General features: G+C 38.7%; 1 protein-coding gene across 2 annotated transcripts in view; it reads left to right on the top strand.

The window, feature by feature from the left end:
* The window catches only part of LOC128660486 (uncharacterized), a 308731-nt gene that overhangs the window by 172698 nt on the left and 109190 nt on the right, over window positions 1–26843 (top strand). For both annotated transcript variants that reach the window (XM_053714361.1, XM_053714360.1), the window contains exons 11-13: window positions 12391–12436; window positions 24365–24398; window positions 26489–26548. In XM_053714361.1, the coding sequence (XP_053570336.1) occupies window positions 12391–12436; window positions 24365–24398; window positions 26489–26548 (140 nt within the window). The remainder of the gene's footprint in view (window positions 1–12390; window positions 12437–24364; window positions 24399–26488; window positions 26549–26843) is intronic.

Here is a 26843-nt window from a genome sequence, read left to right as displayed (position 1 = left end):
GAACTAGACCGCTGAGGCCTTGTTGGTGGCGGACACATTACGGCTCTCGGCACCTCCCCAGCCTAACAGCTGGGTAATACAGTCAAAAAGTGACTGCTTCTTTGTAATCACAACCCAACCCATACGAAGGCTTACTTATATCCAACAAGAGATGTCTGCCCAATGCAGCACCGGCCCTTCTAGCATTGAGGAGGCGCTGGACAGGTGGGAGGCTCGGATGCTGCAGGCCCTGAGAGAACACAAGGAGAATATGGAAAGATCGCTCCTCAGATTATTCTCGGCAGCAAAACCTGAACATAAAAGATCTTTGGATTTATCTGGACACAGAGACTATCATGAGCCGTGCATCATAACTGCTGGGAACTCTCGCACCACAAAATTTGCCACGATCAGTCCGGAGATTGATCCCGGAAGGGAGGCCCCATATTGCCAAGTCGATCGGGCCGCAGCACCAGCACTTAGAAGAATTCCCCCGGTAGCATATGGGGTATCTCTGTCAAGCTCTAACGCTACGGAAGTTACCGCAGTCGATCCGGTGACAAATGCTGATGAGGAGAATCCACACTCTTCAACTGTTTCAGTTACAGCGCCAGTATCTAGAAGACTTTCACCAGGCATGTATAAAGGAACTCTGGCAAGATTGTCCTCAATCAGACCCCTTGATCCTTACCTAATGGCAATACATTTTCTTTTGGGGGAGGCGACCACCCGGATCCTTACTACTACACATTGCAGATTCCATACAGACCTCCTAGGCCCTTTTGGGTCTGCGACTTTCTGTAAAAGCCTGGAACTGTTTTTAGGTCTTCCTTTATGTGGGTCTGGAACTTACAACAAGATTGGCGTAGGTTAATACCCTGTGATACTATGGCAGCAAGTAACAAGGTGTCCCTAGTGTGTAAAGTGTTAACGTTAATTACTTATTATCCTGTATCCCAATATAGTTTAAATGTTCATAATGAATGCAGAGTCTTGTGGTAGTGGGCTTATGATCCGGATGAAACAGCTCTGCCCTTAACCTAATATTGTGTATGTTTAGATCTGTTTTATTATTAGTTATACTGCTAATGTTCTCATTGTCTTGGTGTATTGTAATGCTCCCAGGATGGTGAGTTAAGTTACATCACTATGTTGTTGTTGTACAGCTTTACTTAAAATACTTGGGGGGAAAAAACTCACATGGGCAGTAATCTATCTACATATACCAAACTCCAGAAGGGTTATGGCTCCACTATGTCCTTTTCATACTGCTTTATATGTAAATACCATTCCTTTAAACCTGCAACCTTTGTCTTTTATGCATTTCACATAATACCAAGTCCACCCTACTAAGGTATATTCACCAGATTTATACAGTTCAGGTTTTACAGAGACTCATATTATTTTATATAGTCCTACAATGTGCAAATACTTGCTCAGGTATCAGTGGTGCTCATATTTTAATGCATTTATTCACACTGGGCACATATTGAGAAACTATGGCAAGACCTATTATGTGAAAGCCCATTTAAAACCTTTTAATGCTATAGCAGCGAGTAGATGGGTGTACCAACCAGGTTCCTAGTTTATAAAGTGTGTTAGTTGATTGCTTATTATCCTCTATCCCCATATAGTTCAAATGTTTATTATGCATACAGAGTTTTAAGACAGTGGGCCTAGGATCTAGATGCACCTACACCGCCTCTAACCTAATATTTTACATATTTGTCTCACTTCTACTATTGGATTTTCAGCCAATGCTCTCACTGGACCTGCGTAATGTATACTATACATGTACTACTCCATTGTTGGCGAGTTAAGGTATATCACTGTGTTTGTTTTTGTACGGCTTTGTTTATAATATCTGGGATGAGTTTACATGGGCAACACTCTATATGTATATATATATATGTATGTGTGTGTGTGTGTATGTGTATGTATGTGCATAAATGTAGGTGTATATGTATGCGTGTGTATATCTATGTATATATACCAAGCTCTGGAAGGGTTGTGGCCCCACTATGTCCTCTACACACTGCTTATACATAAAGGAAAGATTGCTTGTATACACCATTTTCTAAAGCTAGCAACATTTGCTGTTAATATAGTGTACATAGTCCCAGGCCCTCCTTATAAGATATTTCCACTTGACTTCTATGGCTTAGATTCTACAGAGCTTCATATTGTAATATACAGTTCTACAATATTCAAATACCTGGTACACCAGAGCTGATTAATGAACCTAGTCATGGGCTTAGATATGTTACTGCCCCTGCAGTGATGTATATCTGGTGCTAGGCCCTCTACTATTATTTTATCAACCACCTATCTATTCCCTAGTTATATGATTCACTTAGTATCAGGTATAAAACCCGCACTTTAGTGCATTTGTCCATACAGCAGCACACATATTGAGAAACCATGGCGAGACTTACTCTGTGAAAGCCCATTTACACATAACGCCAAGCAGAGAATACCCAATTCAATCACTACTAATATATAAGCTTACTTAAATTTCAGTATTCACTACTATAGTGTGTTCAATCTAGGCCTTATATCTAGAACAGAGGGGCTTGTGTTCTGAATCTGTGTGTAACTACTAGGCACTACCTAAACTATTGCGACTTATCTACTGACTACATGTGTGTCTATGGAGAGCCCTAATTATATCACACAATTACTATTTATTTATTTATTTTTATTTTTTTTTCCCACCAGAATTGAAGGGTAAAATAGATATCGATAGGGGGTGGCTTGGCTGAGCTGCTTGCGGCCGAGGCAGTGCACCTTGCTATGCTCCCTAGTTTTTGTTTCCCTGTTTTGACGCACAGTCTTTTTAGCCACATTTGCCGCTGTCATTTATTTTATGTACCTTAAGTGGAGGGAAGCAAAACTCCCAAAATGAGCAATTCTGATTCAAGCTGACACTCCTCTGGTTTCCTGTTCAATAGTGAGCCTTCGATATATGCAAGATGTACACAAATATTGAAACCTATGGGTTGTATCTCCCTATGATGACACATGACCACAATTACGCATTATATAAAACAAGAAAAGTGAGGTTTTATGTTGAGACCCAAAAGTGGCCTCATTATGATCATTATTGCCTTCTATATATTTCTTTTTTTCTTATTTTTTTTTTGGTTATCTATGTATCTATTCTATTTCTTCACATTACAGGGTCCAAAAGTGGCCCTATGTGTCATTTAGAAGGCATACAGTTACCTTCCGGCAAGCATTTTATTTACTTATAATTTTCAATATCTCCTTATGGCTAAGATATGTTTATCCAGTATGACTTGTATTGTATTTAATGTTGGCAAGAACTATCTGTTTTGACTTTACTGCTGTTTATTTTCTGTTTGTAAGCCGTGAATTGAACCTCAATAAAAAAAAAAAAAAAAAAAAAAAAAAAAAGAGATGAGTCATTTAAAAAAAAAAAAAAAAAAAAAAAAAAAAAAGAGATTCATACACACACCAGACTTCGTGAATCATAAAACTAGCATTTATTATACAGAATAAAATAGCCAGTAATGTAGCACATTACAGCTGGTGTGTTAAAATCAAATCTCTTATAGCATATAGAGAAGTACAGCGACGCGTTTCTCGGGGGTAACCACGTTTCCTCAGGCCTGTATACTCTAACTATGTCTTAATCACCCTTAAATAGGGCTCAGTAACCACATGTTTACAATAAACACTCCACTTCCTTCCTTCACTTGGACCAATAAGAACCTTCCTTTCCCCCCACTCCCACTTGTTGCAGTAATTGGTTAATGTTTACTTATAAAATTTATAATTGAGAGTGTGCTACTAGTTCCTTAAGATTGGTGTTATATATACAGATGATCTTAAGGTTTGTTTGTCAAAATTGCTTTTTCGATCGTGTAAAAAGTTGCCACCGAACTTATGTAAACAAATCGTTTGGTGTATATCTAACCCACCAATGATGGCAAAGAAGCATGGGGCTTGTCTCAAAGCCTGAATCCGATTGGTGAGAGTACGGTTATCGATGGACTACATTTCCCATGAATCCTATAAATTCATTTCGTGGGTGTGGATTGCACTGATTCTTGGTTCACCGCCGTCAGCTAAACGTCAGCATGACGGATAAAAATGTCATTGCTCAATGCAGATACACACCCACGAATCCAATTGGTTGATGTGGTGTAAACAAACTGTCGTCTAGTTGACCAGCAATGTTAAATACGCGAAAAAATGTATTTTGAACTCAATATTAAGCCCAAAGAAAAAATAATATTGGCTGTATGCATAAGTTATAAATAACTACGTGAGATTCATTAGGTCTATAATGGGTGTAATATATGTATCGCTAATGGTAATGATATACATCTATATATGGGTTAGTATACAATAAAAACTAATATGGATAAAACACCGGTGTTAAAAAACTATATTCTAAATTCTAAAGGGCGAGGGCCCACTCCTGTCTGTCCCTCAACGGGGATCTTAACTTATGTGGTTAATACCCAATGCTGTTTTAGTGACCATATCTCTATACTAGACACGTGCACTGGAATACCAGACACATTGCATATGTTACTGTGACTGATATCTGTGTATATTTATACCCTATGGGTATCCAAGATGATAATCTCTGAATATGGTGATAGTGAAATAGGGGTGAAAAGAAATTAATTAACAATATTTTGTAAAAGTAAATGTGATATAGTGTATGTATGTGAACACATATCGTGTTAACGATATGTTAGGTGAATGTCTAAGTGATTCAATTAGAAGGAAAATTGGAAATGTTTGGTGCTACTAAGGAATGCCTTTAAAACTACGTGATGCGTGTTAATATAATATAAGAGGGGATATAGTAAACATATAATAATCAATGGAATCAGTGATACTGGTGTTGGTGTTTATATATAATGTGAGGTGGCATATGATATAAAATTAATAAATTCATCAATAAGAATAGGGCTATAAGAGATACATAAATGCGAATGAGGGTAAGAATGGAGCCTCGTAATTGTGCTGCATATGATCACTAAATATAATATGATTAAGGTGATCATTCTGATATATGTTGTTAGTATTAGTATATATGTATTTCAAGTGCTCACTATCATGTATGATTAAGCAACAAGTGGGGGGTGAAAGTCCAGTGTACAAAATCACTAAAAGACCATATATATATATATATATATCTGTATATTGCCCTTCAACCATATTAGACAAAATTGCTATGTATGATAAACCACATTAACCAAAATTGCTGTAAAAGATAAACAAAAAACACATAAAATCTATACTATTAATATTCACATAGCAATTCATCTCAAGATTTACAAAACAATAACATATGTTATGTGAATACAGCTGAATCTATAACCTCGTTTAGACCTTTACCAAATACTACCATTTCCTTCTTAATATAAGGATAGTCCACAGCTTCATTTCTTGCTGTTGGGAAATACTGAACCTGGTCACCAGGAGGAGGCAAAGACACCCCAGCCAAAGGCTTAAATACCTCCCCCACTTCCCCTATCTCCCAGTCATTCTTTGCCTTTCGTCACAGGAGGATGGCATTGAAGTGTCAGATGATTTCGGAGTTGTTTCTCAGGAGTGGTATATGCCTTTCGATATGGAACTGGAGTTTTAAGTAGTCTTGTCAGACTCTCAGTGAGAGCATTGACGAAAGTTAGAGTCTGGAGATGCAGGGAGAGTCTTTCTGCGAACCCATCCAGACTACCAGCTAACAGCTCCTTAAGCAACCAATGTTGACGAGTTTCACACTCTGCTTTCTTCACTCAAGCCCATCTCAGGAGCTATGCTACAAGACTGTCGCACTTGAGAGGCTATGTTTCGGTTCCACAGCACGGATTCTGGTAAGATTGTTTCAACTATTACTTATGTTGAAATTGCTGAAGATAGGGTCACAGTGTGACTCCTTTTATCTTTATAGAATAAATCCTGAGGGAGGTTATTGAACATTGGGGATTAATCAAATTTGTTACTTTGATTTTATACTGCTTTATGTGTAAGATTTATTTTTGGGCTCATAGACTGTTATGCGGTAACGGAACATACAGGTTTTTACTGTCACTTTGAACGCTGTGCAGCTTGTAGCTTGGCGCACTTTTTCTCCTAGCAGGGGCCGTCCTGCCTTGCGCACCACGTGACCGGTAGTGGTCACACTTTCATTTTCTCTTTCATGACCGAGCTAGCTGTCGGAGAGGTCGCTTCTTCTCTGGTTGCCTGGGTCTAGGAGGTGGTGAGTGCCCCAGTCATTGGAGGTATAAAGGTGCCGTTTTGTGAGAAATAAAAAGTTAATTTATTCTGTATCCTACTGTTAGCGCAAGCTATGGAGTATTCTGATATGCTTGGGGGTACTCCCTCTATTCCTAATAGTAATACCTGTCTATATTGTGAGGAGGCCTCCCTCTCAACTATGTTCCATATGCATCAACAAGGTTATTATGTCTAAGAAGTTTAACCCCTTTAGTACTACACAGCCGCCCACCTCTGAGGACTCGCCGTCCTGTGAGGTGCATACCCATCAGTCATCTCCATTGTCACATGCAGCTTCCCATAGCATGCCTGATCCTCTGCCTGGAGGGAGCCTTTTACCATCGGACTTTACTGCGCAGTTAAAAATGGCGGTGTCTGAGGCTCTTAGTGCTTTACCTCGCCCTGCTAAGCACAAGCGAAAGGTTAAACATAGCTCTCCGGTCCACAGGACATCCAGTGATTTACTAGATTTGTCTGCCTTTCAAGTATCTTAGGATAGGTCAAACTCTGAGTCTTCAGAGGGGGAAATTTCTGGTTTGGAGTCTGCTACCTCTAGACCTCCGGCTGCGGAGGAGCCAGCCTTTAGATTTAAAATTGAACACCTTTGTTTTCTTCTAAAGGAGGTTCTCTCGACATTAGAGGTTCAGAGGCCAAGTTGCTTAATGAACCTTTGATCCTTAAATTAGACAGTGTACGAGGACAGGGTAGCGCCGCTATCTTTTCCTGTACCTGTAAAAATGGCGAACATTATTAAAAATGAGTGGGATATAATTGGATCTTTTTTCCCCTTAGTCTGCCTTTAAAAAATGATTCCTGGACTCTCAACTGGAGTTGTGGGGTTCCATCTCTAAGGTGGATGGCGCTATCTCCACGTCAGCTAAGCGTACTACTATCCCTCTTGAGGATAGTTCGTCATTCAGAGAGCCCATGCATAAGAAGATGGAAACTTTTCTCAGGAAAATGTTACAGCATACAGGATATTTATTTCAACCGTCAGCGGCTGTTGCCTCGGTTGCTGTAGCTGCGACCTATTGGTGCGACTCCTTAGCGGACTTGATCAAAGTGGAGGGTCCCCTTGATTTTATCCAAGAAAGAATTAAGGCTTTGAGAATTACCAATTCTTTTATTTGTTATGCAAACATGCAGATTATTCGCCTGAAAGCTAAAATCTCTGGTTTCTCAGTACAGACACGTCGGGCGATCTGGCTGAACTCCTGGTCCCCGGACATGACTTCTAAGTCTAGACTTCTTTCCCTCTCCTTTTATGGGAAACATTTTATTTGATCCAAGCCTAGACTCCATTATCTCCACGGTTACAGGGGGCAAGGGTGCCTTCCTACCACACGATAAAAAGAACAAAGCTAAGGAACAAGGATCTAATTTTCATTCCTTTCGTTCTGAAAAGTCCCAATGTCAGCAGTCCTTCTCTAAGCCCGAGCAACTCAAGAGCACTTGGAAGCCAGCTCAATCCTGGAATAAATCCAAGCAGAACAAGAAGCCTGCCGAGAACAAGTCGGCATGAAGGGGCGTTTCCCGGTCCGGAGCTGGATCGTGTAGAGGGCAGACTGACGCTGTTTTCAGACGCTTGGTCCAGGGACTTGCAGGATCCGTGGGTCCTGAAGGTCATAGCTCAGGGATACAAGATAGGTTTCAAATCTCATCCACCCAAGGGCAGATTACTCCTCTCAAGCCTGTCTTTAAAACCAGAAACAAGAGAAGCCTTTCTGGGGTGCGTGCGGGATCTGTCCTAATTAGGGGTCATTGTCCCGGTTCCTATCGCAGAAAGAGGTTTGGGATACTACTCAAACCTGTTTGTGGGCCCAAAGAAAGAGGGAACTTTCTGTCTATTTCTGGGCCTAAAGTGCTTAAACAAGTTTCTAAATGTTCCCTCGTTCAAGATGGAGACAATAAGGTCCATTTTTCCTCTAGTTCAGGAAGGACAATTCATGAACACTATAGATCTGAAGGATGCCTACCTTCACATTCCAATCCACAGGGACCACTTCCAGTTCCTAAGTTTTGCGTTCCTGGATCAGCACTTCCAGTTCATTGCATTTGTGTTTGGTCTAGCTACTGCCCTAAGAATCTTTACAAAGGTTCCAGGTGGCACTCCTGGCCATTGCCAGAACCCAAGGTATAGCATTAGCTCCCTACTTGGACGACATTCTGGTTCAAGTACCATCCTTTCGTCTAGCGGACGACCATTCGTTATCTCTCCTCTCACTTCTTTGATCACATGGATGAAAAATAAACTTAGAGAAGAGTTCTCTTATCCCAAGCACCAGGGTAGAATTTCTGGGTACTATAATAAACTCAATATCCATGAGAATATGTCTAACGGACCAGAGACGTTGCAAGCTAGCTTCGGCATGTCTTGCCCTCCGGACCTCCTTAAGGCCATCTGTGGCTCAGTGTATGGAGGTAATTGATCTCATGGTGTCCAGCATGTACATAATTCCCTTTTTGCCTGGTTCCTTTTTAGACAGTTACAGCTATGCATGCTGAGACAGTGGAACGGCGATCATTCGGATCTGTCTCAACAGATTTCCCTGGACAGCTGGCCGAGAGAATCGCTCTTTTGGTGGTTCTTGCCAGATCATCTTTCCCGAGGGACATCCTTTCTTCGACCATCCTGGGAGATTGTGACTACGGATGCGAGTCTATCAGGATGGGGAGCTGTTTGGGGTGCCAAGAAGGCACAGGTCACCGCTCCCTCCCGATCAACATTCTGGAACTTCAAGCAATCTACAATGCTCTGAAGGCTTGGTCTCTTCTGGGTTTGTTCCGGTTTATCAGATTCCAATCAGACAATATAACCTCGGTGGCTTACATCAACCATTGGGGGGGGGGTTGGGAACGAGAAGCTCCCTAGCGATGAGGGAAGTATCTTGGATGCTGGAGTGGGCGGAGGCCCATGGCTGTTCGCTATCAGCGATCCACAGTCCAGGTGTGGACAACTGGGAAGCGGATTTTCTCAGCAGACAATCTTTTCATCCGGGGGAATGGTCTCTCCATCCCGAAGTGTTTGCGGAGCTATGCTACATGTGAGGGACCTGGAGATAGATCTCTTGGCATCTCATCTCAAACTGCCCAGATATGGGTCGAGGTTCAGGAATCCTCAGGCGGAGCTAATAGATGCATTAGCGGTGCCTTGGAGGTTCAGTCTTATCTACCTTTTTCCACCTTTTTACCACTCCTTCTTCGGGTAGTGGCCCACATCAAGCAGAAGCAGGCGCCAGGACGTGGTTCGCAGATCTGGTGAGGATGTCATCTTCTCCTCCATGGAAGTTACCTTGTCGCAGGGATCTGCTGGAACAGGGTCCTTTTGTTCATCTAAATCTAGATTCTCTGAGGCTGACTGCGTGGAGATTGAATGCTTAGGGGTCAATTTATTAATGTGCGAGCGGACATGATATGATGTAGCATATCATATCCGTTGCACATAGATAAATGCAGACAGTATACGCTGTCGGCATTTATCATTGCACCAGCAGTTCTTGTGAACTGCTGGTGCAATGCCGCCCCCTGCAAATTGTCGGCCAATCTGCCACTAGCAGGGGGTGTCAATCAGTTTGATCATATTCATTCGGGTTGATTTCTGTCCGCCGCCTCAGAGCAGGCGGACAAGTTATGGAGCAGCAGTCTTTAGTAACATGGGGCATGATAAATTGACCCCTTAGTCCTTGCCAAGAGAGGATTTTCTGAGAGAGTTATTGATACTCTCATTCAAGCTCATAAGCCGGTTATTCGTCGCATCTTTTAAAAGTTGTGGAGAACCTACTAATTCTGGTGTGTAGCGCGTGGATTTCATTGGTATAAAGTTAAGGTTGCCAGGATTCTATTGTTTCTCCAGGATGGTCTGGAGAAAGGTCTTTCGGCCAGTTCCCTGAGGGGACAGATTTCAACCTTGTCTATTTTACTGCACAAGAGGCTCTTTGAGCTTCCAGATATTCAGTCTTTTGTTAAGGCTCTGATTAGGATCAGACCTGTGTTCAGATATTCGGCTCCCCCTTGGAGTCTGAATCTGGTTCTTAAAGTTTTGCAACGTGCTCCGTTTGAGCCTAGCATGAAATTGACATTAAGTTTTTGTCCTGGAAAGTTCTTTTTCTGCTGGCTATTGCTTTGGCGTGCAGAGTTTCTGAAATTGCCGCCTTGCAATGTGAGCCTCCTTATCTGGTTTTCCATTCAGATAAGGCTGTCCTACGTACTAAGTTAAGGTTTCTCCCTAAAGTCGTGTCAGACCGCAACATCAATCAAGAGATTGTGGTCCCTTTTTGTGTCCTAATCTTTCTTCTTCGAAGGAAAGTTTACTTCATAATTTGGACGTGGTTCGTGACTAATTTTTATCTTCATGCTACTAAGGATTATAGACAAACTTCTTCCTCGTTTGTGGCATATTCTGGGAAGCGTAAGGGTAAGTAGGTCTCTTTGACTTCCTTGTCTTTTTGGTTGAGGAGTCTTATCTGCTTAGCTTATGAAACAGAGGGACATAGGCCTCCTCAGAGAATTACAGCTTATTCTACTAAAACAGTGGCTTCCTCTTGGGCCTTTAAAGTGAAAGTAAATCCTAGAGTTTTACAAACGCTAGGATTTACTATTGAAACAAATAAAGGGCACTTTCATTCATGAAGTATAAGATACTTCATGTAGAAAGCTCCTTTATTTGATTCAATCGATTGCCGCTCTTAGCTCCTACAGCAGAGCAAATCTGGCTCCCATGGGCGCCAAGCCGGATTTACCGCACGGCTATTGGCTAAGGGGTGAAAACGTCACCTCTTAGCCAAAATAGTTTTTAGCCGTGGACTGCTGTAGCAGCTAAAAACAGCAATCAGTTGAATCAAATAAAGGAGCTTTCTACATGAAGTATCTTATACTTCATGAATGAAAGTGCCCTTTATTTGTTTTAATAGTAAATACTAGCGTTTGTAAAACGCTAGGATTTACTTTCACTTTAAGAACGAGGCCTCTATGGATCAGATTTGAAAGACGACTACCTGGTCCTCCTTAAACACTTATTCAAAATGTTACAAGTTTGATGTTTTTGCTTCTGCTGAAGCAGCCTTCGGGCGAAAGGTTTTGCAGGCTGTGGTGCCCTCAGATTAGGGTCCGCCTCTATTTTTGTCCCTCCCGTTATCATTCAGTGTCCTCTAGAGCTTGGGTATAAGTTTCCCAACAGTAAGGAATCAAGCCGTGGACTCTCCTTATATTAAGAAGGAAAACATAAATTATGCTTACCAAATAATTTAATTTCCTTCTGTATAAGGAGAGTCCACAGCTCCCGCCCGTGTTTCTCCGATGGGCGGCCCCCTAAATTTATTTTTCTCTTCTGGCACCTTTTATACCCTGATATTTCTTCTGTTCCTTGTTCCCTCTGCAGAATGACTGGGGGATAGGGGAAGTGGGAGAGATATTTAAACCTTTGACTGGGGTGTCTTTGCCTCCTCCTGGTGACCAGGTTCTGTATTTCCCAATAGTAAGGAATGAAGCTGTGGACTCTCCTTATACAGAAGGAAATTAAATTATCTGGTAAGCATAATTTATGTTTTTGACATGATTGCCTCTTATGAGGCAGCTTTTAGTAGGAAAGATCTGCAAACCGCAGTGCCTGTTTAGTATCTCTACCTGCCTCAACTGTTTTTCTTGCCCTATTTCACGGAGGTCTCATGGACTTTACAGTTTTGGTATAAGATACCACATGTGATCGCTCATCAACTCTCTCACTATCTTATAAAAAGAAAACAAAATTAATTCTTTGATGGTGTGAGTCCTTGAGACCCCCCCCCCCCCCCGTGTGCATTTATTTTACCCTGATTTTTATTTTGTCTTGGCCATATGTATAACTAAATAATCATGGGAAAGTCAGAGGGATTAAAGCTGTTGCGTGGGTTTATTTGTGTGTGAGTGTCTGCTTAAAGGGACATTGTTTAGCAAAAAGTACAATCTGTAATTTGTTACTGTCCTATTTTTACACTACTTACCCCCGTGTCTGTGTTTTAACTCCTTTAAAGGTGTTAAAAACTTAAAGTACAGCTATAAATCTAATTTTATATTTTTTATTTTGGGGAACAGGCTGTTTGATATCGCTTGCAAAGCTTTTAAATTCCAAAACAAGAAATCGCATGTATGTTACTTCCTTTGTCCTTATTGCAGAGTTAAAGGCTGATTATGAAGAACAACAGAGGAAAGCAGAAGCAAGGTATTTGACAGGGATTGTAACATATGGAAATAAATCCTTTATTTTTAAACAATCCTTTATATCTCCTGGCAATCGTTGAACAAAATGGGCACATCCTTAAAACGCCTGTGAAGTTACTTATGAGTAATTGGCTAAAATGCAAGTCATTAGATAATAAATAGCCATGTGATCAGGGGGGCTGCCAAAAGAGGCTTAGATACAAGGTAATCACAGAGGTATAAAGTATATTAATATAACCATGTTCGCTGGGGAATGGGTAATAAAGGGAATATCTATCTTTTTAAACAATACATTTTTTTGGAGTAGACTGTCCCGTAGACTGTCCCTTTAAAGGGACATAATACCCAACATTTTTCTTTCATGATTCAGAAAGAGCATACTTTTTTTAAACTTCCCTTTTTGCTTATTTTTCGTAATATCCGTTGTTGAAAGAACAGCAATTCACTACTGGGAGCTTGTTGAGCACATCGGTAAACCAATGAAAAGAGGCATATATGTTCAGCAACCAATTAGAAGCTTGCTCCCAGTTTCTGAGCCTATCTAGGTATGCTTTTTAACAAAGGATACCAAGAGAATTAAACAAATTAGATAATAGAAGTAAATTGAAAAGTTGTTTAAAATGCTCTTTCCTTTCTGAATCATGAAAGAAAGAAAAAATAGGTTTCACATCCCTTTAAAGGGGCAGTAAACGTACAAACTAATGTTATGTAATTCTGCACATAGTGCAGAATTATATAACATTAGCTTACCTGTAGATGTATACGTTAAAGTATTCCAGTAAAATTTTATGTAAAAGTTCATTTTACCAGAACGCCGCTCTGGTCCAGTAGCGGGAGCGAGCTACATTCATTTTAATGGCGCGACCGGGCACACTGTGACTAGACAGTGTTACTGCGATGCGCTTTGTAAAAACCAGACCCGCTCAGTAGAGCAAGGAGCGGCGTTCTGGTAAAATGAACTTTTACATAAAATTTTACTGCAATACTTTAATGTATACATCTACCGGTAAGCTAATGTTATATGTGCAGAAAATTTTATAACATTCGTTTGTAAGTTTACTGCCCCTTTAACTAAAATCAGCAGAATTGTGGTTGTGGCACAAGCTGAGCAATCATTACTATTGCTGTGCCTTCCATACATACACAAAGCGTTTTTTGCAATGTTGACCCTACATAACAATGTTTAACCCTGCACAAATGGTTTTACAACACATGAGTGAAGTCCTGCTTTGGAGTTACAAGCTCTGCACCTCCTTAGCAGAACATGACCAGTCCTAGGTGGTTGGTATGGCTAATTGATTGGCTCACCAGTTATGTTCTGCTTGGGAGCTGCAGTGTGAAGGTTAACCAGTCATCTATGGTCAACAATGCAAAAATCACATGCTCTAATTTAGATGCAATTGTCCCGTTAATATTTATATTCATTGTTCAACGTGTGGAAGGCTACATCATTCATAGTTTTTGGTGTCAAAGAAACTGTTTACCTGTACAGAATTGTTTGTTTTACGTTAAAGGGACATGCATTTTATTTTATATATTTACAAACCTTTAAATCCTACATTTTGAATGAAAAATACAGAGCTTAACCGCTAAAACTTCTGCATTTCTGGTGCTTCCCATTACCCTCCAAGTGAGTTTCCATAAATTAATTCTGTATCTGCACTGAATAGGCTAATTTGAGAAGTGTCTAAAAGGTAGAGCTTAAGGAGACATTAAACTTAAAATTTTAAATAATTGTGCAGTATGTTTGCAAATGTATAGCATAATATCTGGCTTAACTTTGAAAGCAGATAGTACCTTTATATTTTAAGGCAGCTAAAAGTCCTCTGATGTATTCTTCATAGCCCACCTTTCCATCTAAAGGGGAGGAGAGTCCACTGCTTCATTCATCACTTGTGTGAAAATAAGAACCTGGCCACCAGGAGGAGGCAAAGACACCCCAGCCAAAGGCTTAAATACCTCTAGACAACAAAAAGTATCGGTGCACATCCAACCACTTAAGTCCACTTTTTCATGGCATATTTGTATATGCTTCTGTCAGTCAAATATACTTACATAGCTTCTAATAAGATTGGGATCAACATCTCACAATAATATTGGCTTATATTTGAGCTGCAAAAACAAATATACTTCTATCTACTAAATATACTTACATAGTTCAAATAAAATTGGGATTAACATCTTGCAATAATATTGACTTATATTTATGCTGCAAAAAATTTTGCTTGTTAAAAAATGCCTTTAAATTTAAATAAAAACTTCTGTCTGCTAAATATACTTACATAGTTCAAATAAGATTGGGATAAACATCTCACAATAATATTGACTTATATTTATGCTGCAAAAAATTGCCTGTTTAAATTTAAATAAAATGGGGATCTTAGTCACACAATATGATCATATTCTGCTAAGCCAGTCACCACTTACAAGGTGTGCCCATATTAGACTGGTCCTAACTAACCAGTTTCCACACTGCAGCAAGTCATGTCTACACAGTGTGAAACTTTCTAGCTTATTAAGTATATCACAATTTATCTGGAACACACCTGGGCTGGGTAGCGTGCATTAACCAAAGGGGAGGGATTTGGTCAGCTCCCTATTCAAAGATACAACAAAGGTTGTTTTTTTTTGGTTAAGCACACCACAAAAAAAGGACTGTTTTATCTTAGCACACATATTGTGGGAGTGCTACCGAAGTGACCAAAACAATTACAAGACAACAAAAAGTATCGGTGCACATCCAACCACTTAAAGTGAAGGTAAAGTTTTGCGGTTTTGTAACCTGGATTCTATTACTCATCTATTATATACTATGATCGCTTATTTATTTTTTTGGATTTGTATATATATTATTGTATTTTAAACAGTTTATATTCACGTTCTCGGCCGGTCTTAGCTCCTCCCTGCATTGATTTCCTGGTTTTTCACTATATTACGTACAGAGCGGTCCCACCCGCTCTGTACGTACTTCAAAAGCGCGTTCCCGATTGTCTGACAACTTGCGCATGCGCACACTTCGCCGTACATTCGATTTGCGCCTGCGTGACAGAAAACTGGAACGAGCGTTGATCGTAACAGAGAGAAAGTGAAGGCAACGCATGCGCAGAGACTCCAGTAATGCAGTGACGTAATATGACTGCCGCCTAACGGCCAGTGCTTCAATTGGCTTGTAAAAAAACGTGACCGGGCTTAGAAAAAAATAAATAAAAACGGGTTGTTTTAACAGTGTTAAGAATCGGATAAAGAAACGGTAAAAACAAAATAAATATAGCGATTATGAAAAATTCATGACTTAAAGTCCTATTTAATTGCATAGTATTTACAGGGGATACAATCTAATATATGAAACTTTACCTTCACTTTAAGTCCACTTTTTCATGGCATATTTGTATATGCTTCTGTCAGTCAAATATACTTACATAGCTTCTAATAAGATTGGGATCAACATCTCACAATAATATTGGCTTATATTTGAGCTGCAAAAACAAATATACTTCTATCTACTAAATATACTTACATAGTTCAAATAAAATTGGGATTAACATCTTGCAATAATATTGACTTATATTTATGCTGCAAAAAAACCTCCCCCACTTCCCTCATCCCCAGTCATTCTTGGCCTTTCGTCACAGGAGGTTGGCAGAGAAGTGTTGGAAGATTCGCAGTAGTCTCTTATGGAGGGTAGTACTCTTCGAAATGGGACTGAAGCTTTAAGTAGTCTTGTCAGCCTCTCAGTGAGAGCATGGGTGAAAGTTAGAGTCCAGAGATGCAGGGAGAGTTCTCCTGCGAAACAATCCCGACTCGTAATAACAGCTCCTTAAGCAATCGGCGTTGACAAGTTTCGCTGCCTGCTTTTATTCTCTTAAGTCCATGTCAGGAGCGACAATGTTAAACACTGCCATCTGCAGGACAAGCATACATAGCTCTAAACAGCAAATATTATTTCCTCAGCAGGTAAAGCATAGCAAGATTATGCAATCTATACAAATAGTTTTAAAAAAAAAAATACTTGCGTATTCACAAAAAATATTTACATAGAAAAATACAAAAATTTTAAAACAAATGGATATCATAATCCTTAACAAATCAAAGCACATGTGCTATTGGCTGTGCAACATAGCAATTCATAGCATGACTAATGGTCAGTGTGACCCGATACGTTGCTGTCCTTCTGTTATGTCACCATAATAAAAACTATCCTTTTTTTTAAAACAGTGCTGACGCCACTTATTATTCTTTTTGTGTGTATGTATGTATGTGTGTATATATATATATATATATATATATATATATATATATATATACAGGTGGCCCTCGTTTTACAACGGTTCAATTTACACCGTTTCAGAATAACAACCTTTTTTTCCAGTCATGTGACTGCATTTGAAAAGCATTGAGAAGCAGTGCATTTATTAAAATAGCCTGTAGGTGGAGTTGTCCGCTTGTGTTGCAGCAAAGCCAAGCAAGCTAAAATTAATCAGTTTAACCAGACCTGAGCTATTGAGCAGATTTCAAAGGAACATTTATGCTGCAAAAAAACCTCCCCCACTTCCCTCATCCCCAGTCATTCTTGGCCTTTCGTCACAGGAGGTTGGCAGAGAAGTGTTGGAAGATTCGCAGTAGTCTCTTATGGAGGGTAGTACTCTTCGAAATGGGACTGAAGCTTTACGTAGTCTTGTCAGCCTCTCAGTGAGAGCATGGGTGAAAGTTAGAGTCCAGAGATGCAGGGAGAGTTCTCCTGCGAAACCATCCCGACTCGTAATAACAGCTCCTTAAGCAATCGGCGTTGACAAGTTTCGCTGCCTGCTTTTATTCTCTTAAGTCCATGTCAGGAGCGACAATGTTAAACACTGCCATCTGCAGGACAAGCATACATAGCTCTAAACAGCAAATATTATTTCCTCAGCAGGTAAAGCATAGCAAGATTATGCAATCTATACAAATAGTTTTAAAAAAAAAAATACTTGCGTATTCACAAAAAATATTTACATAGAAAAATACAAAAATTTTAAAACAAATGGATATCATAATCCTTAACAAATCAAAGCACATGTGCTATTGGCTGTGCAACATAGCAATTCATAGCATGACTAATGGTCAGTGTGACCCGATACGTTGCTGTCCTTCTGTTATGTCACCATAATAAAAACTATCCTTTTTTTTAAAACAGTGCTGACGCCACTTATTATTCTTTTTGTGTGTATGTATATATATATATATATATATATATATATATATATACAGGTGGCCCTCGTTTTACAACGGTTCAATTTACACCGTTTCAGAATAACAACCTTTTTTTCCAGTCATGTGACTGCATTTGAAAAGCATTGAGAAGCAGTGCATTTATTAAAATAGCCTGTAGGTGGAGTTGTCCGCTTGTGTTGCAGCAAAGCCAAGCAAGCTAAAATTAATCAGTTTAACCAGACCTGAGCTATTGAGCAGATTTCAAAGGAACAATATATTCCTGTCTATAAATCAGTCCAGATTGGAATGCATAGAAAGAACTGTTTGCAGAAAAATGCAAGTGAAGTCTGTTGTGTGATTATTTTATTAGGTTTATAATGCTGTTTAGCATTTACATTCTTCATTTCAAAGCTTTAAAAATAATGTATTAAGTGTTACTTATGACAATTTTGAGAGGGGCCTGGAACCTATCTCCCTCACTTCCCATTGACATTATAAACTGGGTTTCAATTTACAACGGTTTTGATTTACAACCATTCCTTCTGGAACCTAACCCCGGCATAAACTGAGGGCTACCTGTATGTATGTGTGTGTGTATATATATATATATATATATATATATATATATATATATAATTTTTTTTATATATATATATACATACAGTATATTATAAACATTTTTAAATAAAATTTAAAAAGTCCTATATTTAAAAAAAAAAAAAATCTCTTTTAGGTTGCATTTGTTGGCTGTATTATGACTTGTAAATATTGCTTAAATGACATAATATATTGGTTCCATTTTACTGATACAAATATTCCAAAATCCAAACTATTCTGAAAGCCAAACCTTTTCCGGTCCCAAGCAGTTTGAGTGAATGGTTTTGAACCTGTATCTGTTTTCAAAGATAAGCCTTATTATGCTTTACATTATACTGAAAAATCATTTTAAAAAAAAATAAATTTACTATCACTTTAATGTAAATGCTTTTGTAGTTATCAGAGTTTGTGTTGTAATTAGAATTTCTTTCATGTAATTAGCAAGAGTCCATGAGCTAGTGACGTATGGGATATACATTTCTACCAGGAGGGGCAAAGTTTCCCAAACCTTAAAATGCCTATAAATACACCCCTCATCACACCCACAAATCAGTTTTACAAACTTTGCCTCCTATGGAGGTGGTGAAGTAAGTTTGTGCTAGATTCTACGTTGATATACGCTCCGCAGCAGGTTGGAGCCCGGTTTTCCTCTCAGCGTGCAGTGAATGTCAGAGGGATGTGAGGAGAGTATTGCCTATTTGAATGCAATGATCTCCTTCTACGGGGTCTATTTCATAGGTTCTCTGTTATCGGTCGTAGAGATTCATCTCTTACCTCCCTTTTCAGATCGACGATATACTCTTATATATATACCATTACCTCTGCTGATTTTCGTTTCAGTACTGGTTTGGCTTTCTACAAACATGTAGATGAGTGTCCTGGGGTAAGTAAGTCTTATTTTCTGTGACACTCTTAAGCTATGGTTGGGCACTTTTTTATAAAGTTCTAAATATATGTATTCAAACATTTATTTGCCTTGACTCAGGATGTTCAACATTCCTTATTTTCAGACAGTCAGTTTCATATTTGGGATAAATGCATTTGAATCAATCATTTTTTCTTACCTTAAAAAATTTGACTTTTTCCCTGTGGGCTGTTAGGCTCGCGGGGGCTGAAAATGCTTCATTTTATTGCGTCATTCTTGGCGCTGACTTTTTTGGCGCAAAAATTTTTTCTGTTTCCGGCGTCATACGTGTCGCCGGAAGTTGCGTCATTTTTGACGTTCTTTTGCGTCAAAAGTGTCGGCGTTCCGGATGTGGCGTCATTTTTGGCGCCAAATAATGTGGGCGTCTTATTTGGCGCTAAAAAAAATATGGGCGTCACTTTTGTCTCCACATTATTTAAGTCTCATTATTTATTGCTTCTGGTTGCTAGAAGCTTGTTCACTGGCATTTTTTTCCCATTCCTGAAACTGTCATTTAAGGAATTTGATCAATTTTGCTTTATATGTTGTTTTTTCTATTACATATCGCAAGATGTTCCACGTTGCAACTGAGTCAGAAGATACTTCAGGAAAATCGCTGCCCGGTGCTGGAGCTACCAAAGCTAAGTGTATCACTTTTGGTATCTGTTCCTTCAGCTGTTGTTTGTATTAAATGTTATGACAAACTTGATAATGCAGATAAAATTTCCTTTAGTACTGTTACATTACCTGTTGCTGTTCCGTCAACATCTAATACTCAGAGTGTTCCTGATAACATAAGAGATTTTGTTTCTAAATCCATTAAGAAGGCTATGTCTGTTATTTCTCCTTCTAGTATGCATAAAAGTCTTTTAAAACTTCTCTTTTTTCAGATGAATTTTTAAATGAACATCATCATTCTGATACTGATAATGGTTCTTCTGGTTCAGAGGTTTCTGTCTCAGAGGTTGATGCTGATAAATCTTTGTATTTGTTCAAGATGGAATTTATTCGTTCTTTATTTAAAGAAGTATTAATTGCATTAGAAATAGAGGATTCTGGTCCTCTTGATACTAAAACTAAACGTTTAAATAAGGTTTTTAAATCTCCTGTAGTTATTCCAGAAGTGTTTCCTGTCCCTGATGCTATTTCTGAAGTAATTTCCAGGGAATGGAATAATTTGGGTAATTCATTTACTCCTTTTAAAACGTTTTAAGCAATTATATCCTGTGCCATCTGACAGATTAGAGTTTGGAATCCCTAAGGTTAATGGGGCTGTCTCTACTGCTATATTTTTAGCGGATGTTGCTGCAGCTTCAACTTTTTGGTTAGAAGCTTTAGTGCAACAAGTAACAGATCATAATTCTCATAGCATTATTATTCTATAACATGCTAATTATTTTATTTGTGATGCCATCTTTGATATCATTAGAATTGATGTCAGGTATATGTCTCTAACTATTTTAGCTAGAAGAGCTTTATGGCTTAAAACTTGGAATGCTGATATGTCTTCTAAGTCAATTTTGCTATCCCTTTCTTTCCAGGGTAATAAATTATTCGGTTCTCAGTTGGATTCTTTTATCTCAACTGTTACTGGAAGGAAGGGAACTTTTTTACCACAGGATAAAATATCTGAGGTAAATTTAGGTCTAATAATTGTTTTCGTTCCTTTCATCACAACAAGGAACAAAAGCCTGATCCTTCATCCTCAGGAGCGGTATCAGTTTGGAAACCTTCTTCACTTTGGAATATATCCAAGCCTTATAGAAACCCAAAGCCAGCTCCTAAGTCCCCTTGAAGGTGCGGCCCTCATTCCAGCTCAGCTGGTATGGGGCAGTTTACGTTCTTTTCAAAGAAATTTGGATCAATTCCGTTCACAATCTCTGGTTTCAGAACATTGTTTCAGAAGGGTACAGAATTGGCTTCAAGTTAAGGCCTCCTGCAAAGAGATTTTTTCTTTCCCGTGTCCCAGTAAACCCAGCAAAGGCTCAAGCATTTCTGAAATGTGTTTCAGATCTAGAGTTGGCTGGAGTAATTATGCCAGTTCCAGTTCTGGAACAGGGGCTGGGGTTTTATTCTATCTCTTCATTGTACCAAAGAAGGTCAAATCCTTCAGGCCGGTTCCGGATCTATCAATATTGAATCGTTATGTAAGGATACCAACATTCAAGATGGTAGCTGTAAGGGCTATCCTGCCTTATGTTCAGCAAGGGCATTATATGTCTACAATAGATTTACAGGATGCATATCTGCATATTCCGATTCATCCAGATCACTTTTAGTTTCTGAGATTCTCTTTTTTTTAGACAAGCATTACCAGTTTTGTGGCTTTACCGTTTGGCTTAGCATCAGCTCCAAGAATTTTTTCAAAGGTTCTCGGTGCCCTTCTGTCTGTATTCAGAGAACAGGGTATTGGTATTTCCTTATTTGGACGATATCTTGGTACTTGCTCAGTCTTCACATTTAACAGAATCTCATACGAATCGACTTGTGTTGTTTCTTCAAGATCATGGTTGGAGGATCAATTTACCAATAAGTTCATTGATTCCTCAGACAAGGGTAACCTTTTTAGGTTTCCAGGTAGATTCAGTGTCTATGACTCTGTCTTTGTCAGACAAGAGAAGTCTAACATTGATATCAGCTTGTCAAAACCTTCAGTCACAATCATTCCCTTTGGTAGCCTTATGCATGGAAATTTTAGGTCTTATGACTGCGGCATCGGACGCGATCTCCTTTGCTCATTTTCACATGCAACCTCTTCAGCTCTGTATGCTGAACCAATGGTGCAGGGATTACTCAAAGATATCTCGATTAATATCTTTAAAACCGATTGTACGACACTCTCTGACGTGGTGGACAGATCACCATTGTTTAGTTCAGGGGGCTTCTTTTGTTCTTCCGACCTGGACTGTAATTTCAACAGATGCAAGTCTTACAGGTTGGGGAGCTGTGTGGGGGTCTCTGACGGCACAAGGGGTTTGGGAATCTCAGGAGGTGAGATTACCGATCAATATTTTGGAACTCTGTGCAATTTTCAGAGCTCTTCAGTCTTGGCCTCTGTAGAGAGAGTCGTTCATTTGTTTTCAGACAATGTCACAACTGTGGCATACATCAATCATCAAGGAGGGACTCACAGTCCTCTGGCTATGAAAGAAGTATCTCGAATTCTGGTTTGTGCGGAATCCAGCTCCTGTCTAATCTCTGCGGTTCATTTTCCAGGTATAGACAATTAGGAAGCGGATTATCTCAGTCGTCAAACGTTGTATCCGGGCGAATGGTCTCTTCACCCAGAGGTATTTCTTCAGATTGTTCAAATGTGGGAACTTCCAGAAATAGATCTGATGGTTTCTCATCTAGACAAGAAACTTCCCAGGTATCTGTTCAGACCCCGGGATCCTCAGGCGGAGGCAGTGTATGCATTATCACTTCCTTGGAAGTATCATCCTGCCTATATCTCTCCGCCTCTAGTTCTTCTTCCAAGAGTAATCTCCAAGATTCTGAAGGAATGCTCGTTTGTTCTGCTGGTAGCTCCAGCATGGACGGATTCTTTTTCGGATGGCCTCTTGCCAACCGTGGGCTCTTCCGTTAAGACCAGACCTTCTGTCGCAAGGTCCTTTTTTCCATCAGGATCTCAAATCCTTAAATTTAAAGGTATGGAGATTGAACGCTTGATTCTTAGTCAAAGAGGTTTCTCTGACTCTGTGATTAATACTATGTTACAGGCTCATAAATCTGTATCTAGAGAGATATATTATAGAGTCTGGAAGACTTATATTTCTTAGTGTCTTCTCATCATTTTTCCTGGCATTCTTTTAGAATTCCGAGAATTTTTTTACAGTTTCTTCAGGATGGTTTAGATAAAGGTTTGTCCGCAAGTTCCTTGACAGGACAAATCTCTGCCCTTTCTGTTCTTTTTCACAGAAAGATTGCTAATCTTCCTGATATTCATTGTTTTGTACAAGACTTGGTTCGTATCAAACCTGTCATTCAGTGAATTTCTCCTCCTTGGAGTTTGAATTTGGTTCTGGGGGCTCTTCTAGCTCCTCCTTTTGAACCCATGCATTCATTTGGTCATTAAACTTCTTTCTTGGAAAGTTTTGTTTCTTTTGGCCATCTCTTCTGCCAGAAGAGTCTCTGAATTATCTGCTCTTTTCTTGTGAGTCTCCTTTTCTGATTTTTCATTAGGATAAGGCTGTGTATTCTAAGAACATTAGTAGAGAAATTGTGGTTCCTTCATTATGTCCTAATCCTAAGAATTCTAAGGAGAAATCATTGCATTCTTTGGATGTTGTTAGAGCTTTGTAATATTATGTTGTAATATTATGTTGAAGCTACTAAGTCTTTCCGAAAGACTTCTAGTCTATTTTTCATCTTTTCTGGTTCTAGAAAAAGCCAGAAAGCTTCTGCCATTTCTTTGGCATCTTGGTTGAAATCTTTAATTCATCATGCCTATGTCGAGTCGGGTAAAACTCCGCCTCAAAGGATTACAGCTCATTCTACTAGGTCAGTTTCTACTTCCTGGGCGTTTAGGAATGAAGCTTCGGTTGATCAGATTTACAAAGCAGCAACTTGGTCCTCTTTGCATACTTTTACTAAATTCTACCATTTTGATATGTTTTCTTCTTCTGAAGCAGTTTTTGGTAGAAAAGTACTTCAGGCAGCGGTTTCAGTTTGAATCTTCTGCTTATGTTTTCATTCAACTTTATTTTGGGTGTGGATTATTTTCAGCAGGAATTGGCTGTCTTTATTTTATCCCTCCCTCTCTAGTGACTCTTGCGTGGAAAGATCCACATCTTGGGTAGTCATTATCCCATACGTCACTAGCTCATGGACTCTTGCTAATTACATGAAAGAAAACATAATTTATGTAAGAACTTACCTGATAAATTCATTTCTTTCATATTAGCAAGAGTCCATGAGGCCCACCCTTTTTGTGGTGGTTATGATTTTTTTGTATAAAGCACAATTATTCCAATTCCTTATTTTATATGCTTTCGCACTTTTTTCTTATCACCCCACTTCTTGGCTATTCGTTAAACTGATTTGTGGGTGTGGTGAGGGGTGTATTTATAGGCATTTTAAGGTTTGGGAAACTTTGCCCCTCCTGGTAGGAATGTATATCCCATACGTCACTAGCTCATGGACTCTTGCTAATATGAAAGAAATGAATTTATCAGGTAAGTTCTTACATAAATTATGTTATATTTTTTTCTTTTTTTTTCTTTCGTTCTGCACTTTTTTCAGAGGGGAAGCTGCTGAAGCTGGTAGTGGTGAACTGGTAAGTGACCCATTAATATCAGTTTTATGTCGCCTATGGACGTATAATCGTAAAGTTAAAGGGACATGAAACACCCACATTTTCTTTCATGAATTAGATAGAGCCTAGACATTTTGAAACCACTTTCTAATTTGCTTCTATTAAATTTGCTTCTTTCTCTTGGTATCCTTTGTTAAAGAAGCTGCAATGCACTACTGATAGCTAGCGGAACATCTGATGAACCAATGATAAGAGGCAAATATGTGTAGCCACCAGTCAGCAGCTAGCTCCCAGTAGTGCACTGCTTCTCCTGAGCATGCTTTTAAACAAAGAATACAAAGATGACAAGCAAATTAGATAAAAGAAATACTGTCCTTTTAACATTGACTGCTTATATCACACTTCCCCTTTTATTATTTTGCAGGTACTTGGCAGATTTTATTAAACCTTTAAATTCTATAATTATAGTGAGCACCTTGTATTAGTGTAGCAAAAGTAGTTTGTGCTCTCTCTGGGCTTGCCAAATATATTTAAAATCTTGGAGATAGCCCAAATTTTTAGAAGTCATATGACACACCCACACAAACGCCAAATAGAATTGCTTTAGGAAACTTGATGTGAATCCAAGAGTAGATATCTTGTGCACAGGACAGTGTAGTGCTTTGCATTTAAAGGTAGTAGCGATGATAGCTCTTTGAATTATTTGCTGCATTATGGTTATTGTAGTTCCCTTGCATGTATATAAACTACAATGGCCATAATGCAGCAAACAATTCAAAGAGCTATAACCGCTGCTACCTTTAAATGCAAAATACTATATTGGAATGTGCAGCAGTTACTACTTCATGATGGGACCTGTTTGTATGGACTTCAAGATTTGTAACACGGGTGCTGTGTACATTTTTAAAGATTTCTTGAACTCTGGCACATTGGTCTTCAAGCCCTATGCTAAATAATTTTCACCTGGTGCTCTGTAGTGACAGAACATACATTAAAATGTCTTATTGCTCATCCTCTTGGAGAGGTAGAAACTTGATGAAGCTGTTTAGTTCTATTTGCTTCCTCTTTGTGCAAAACAGTATACAGTTTTGTAAATATATATTTCTTTCAGTTTGCAATGAAATGTTCTTTTAAAAGGCAGATTTATTTAGGAATTTGTATACCCTTTTCCTTTGTGTTACTCATTCCCGTCTGTAATTGCTTAAATCATTTTTAGTCTCTTGCTCTCTAATAGTCCTTCTTATTTATTTAAAAAAAAATTAATGAATTCCTGGTAAGTTGACCAAGCCTTACTTATTGCTTGTGAGCTCAAAACTACATCTAAAGTTTTAGACGTGATCAGTTATTTAACATCATCGTGTTCCCCATGGCTTGTCATGTATGCTTCCTTTTGCAAAATAAATAGCTGGATTTGATGTTTGAAATCATAGCCCATCAAAATAGGATACACTTGCAGGCAGATCAGATCTCGTCATCTTTTCACTCAAATGCTTCCATTTCTTATCTATCTATGTACAATACTTAGAGCCATTGAACATTAACATGTTAAAGCTTTTATCTCTTCCACCTCCCACTGTGAGTGTAATTTATTCTGCTGGCTGTGTTTACATAGTTTATCATTAGCCATACCTAGGTATACAAACTTTCAGTATATTTAGGGATACTACAGGATAAATCAGTTATTTCAAATGCCAATATAAAGGCTAAGGGGTTATTTGTTAACAATTGAATACACTCCCGCAGGTAAAATGGATCACTGGGAACAAATTAAAGGGGAAACATTGTTTGGGTAAACTGTCCCTTTAAGGATTTCAAAGGCTTCTAGATAATCTGTAGCCAGTTTTTACCCATTTCATGTGGTATAGCTTTGAAACTGACCAGTAGTCATTTGTCTTATACAATTTGCTTAAACAAAAGAACAGTCATTTTTGGATTTTATTTCCATGTAAGTGAATGACCCAAGGCAAGCCACTGACTTCAAGATGTTTCTTCCTCTCTAAGTTACATACTTGCTAGTAATGAATTTGTACTTTTACTGTCAGTCTAAAGTGAATGTATATTGATAAGTAAAATGCAGTTTTCTCTCATTTTTCTTCTTCTTTCCATACTAGAAATTTAGTGAGCGGGATCCAGTTCAAATATTTTACAATGAAGAGCTGTTTAATTACTTGGTAAGTGTTCACCTTTCTTTAAAACATCTTTATTTTTTTGTTTTAATAGCATAATAGGACTCATTCATAAAAAAAAAAATTCAAAGATTCAAAGCTTAATCATTAGCCAGTTGTAAACTTAACAATTAATCGTAGCTACAAAAATCTAAAAAAACAAAACAAAAAAAACTGTGTTGCAAAATACAAGTTCAAGGATTTAAACAGATCGTGGTCTACTCTCCCAAAATATTTTGACTTGGGAGAAGAAACCTTGTCTGCCATTGTGAGTATATACTAGTCGTTCTAAGGATATTGT

The sequence above is a fragment of the Bombina bombina genome, chromosome 5 (assembly GCF_027579735.1).
Source record: "Bombina bombina isolate aBomBom1 chromosome 5, aBomBom1.pri, whole genome shotgun sequence".
NCBI lineage: Eukaryota > Metazoa > Chordata > Amphibia > Anura > Bombinatoridae > Bombina > Bombina bombina.
Note: the sequence above shows the minus strand (reverse complement) of the source record. Positions and strands in the feature narration are given on the sequence as shown.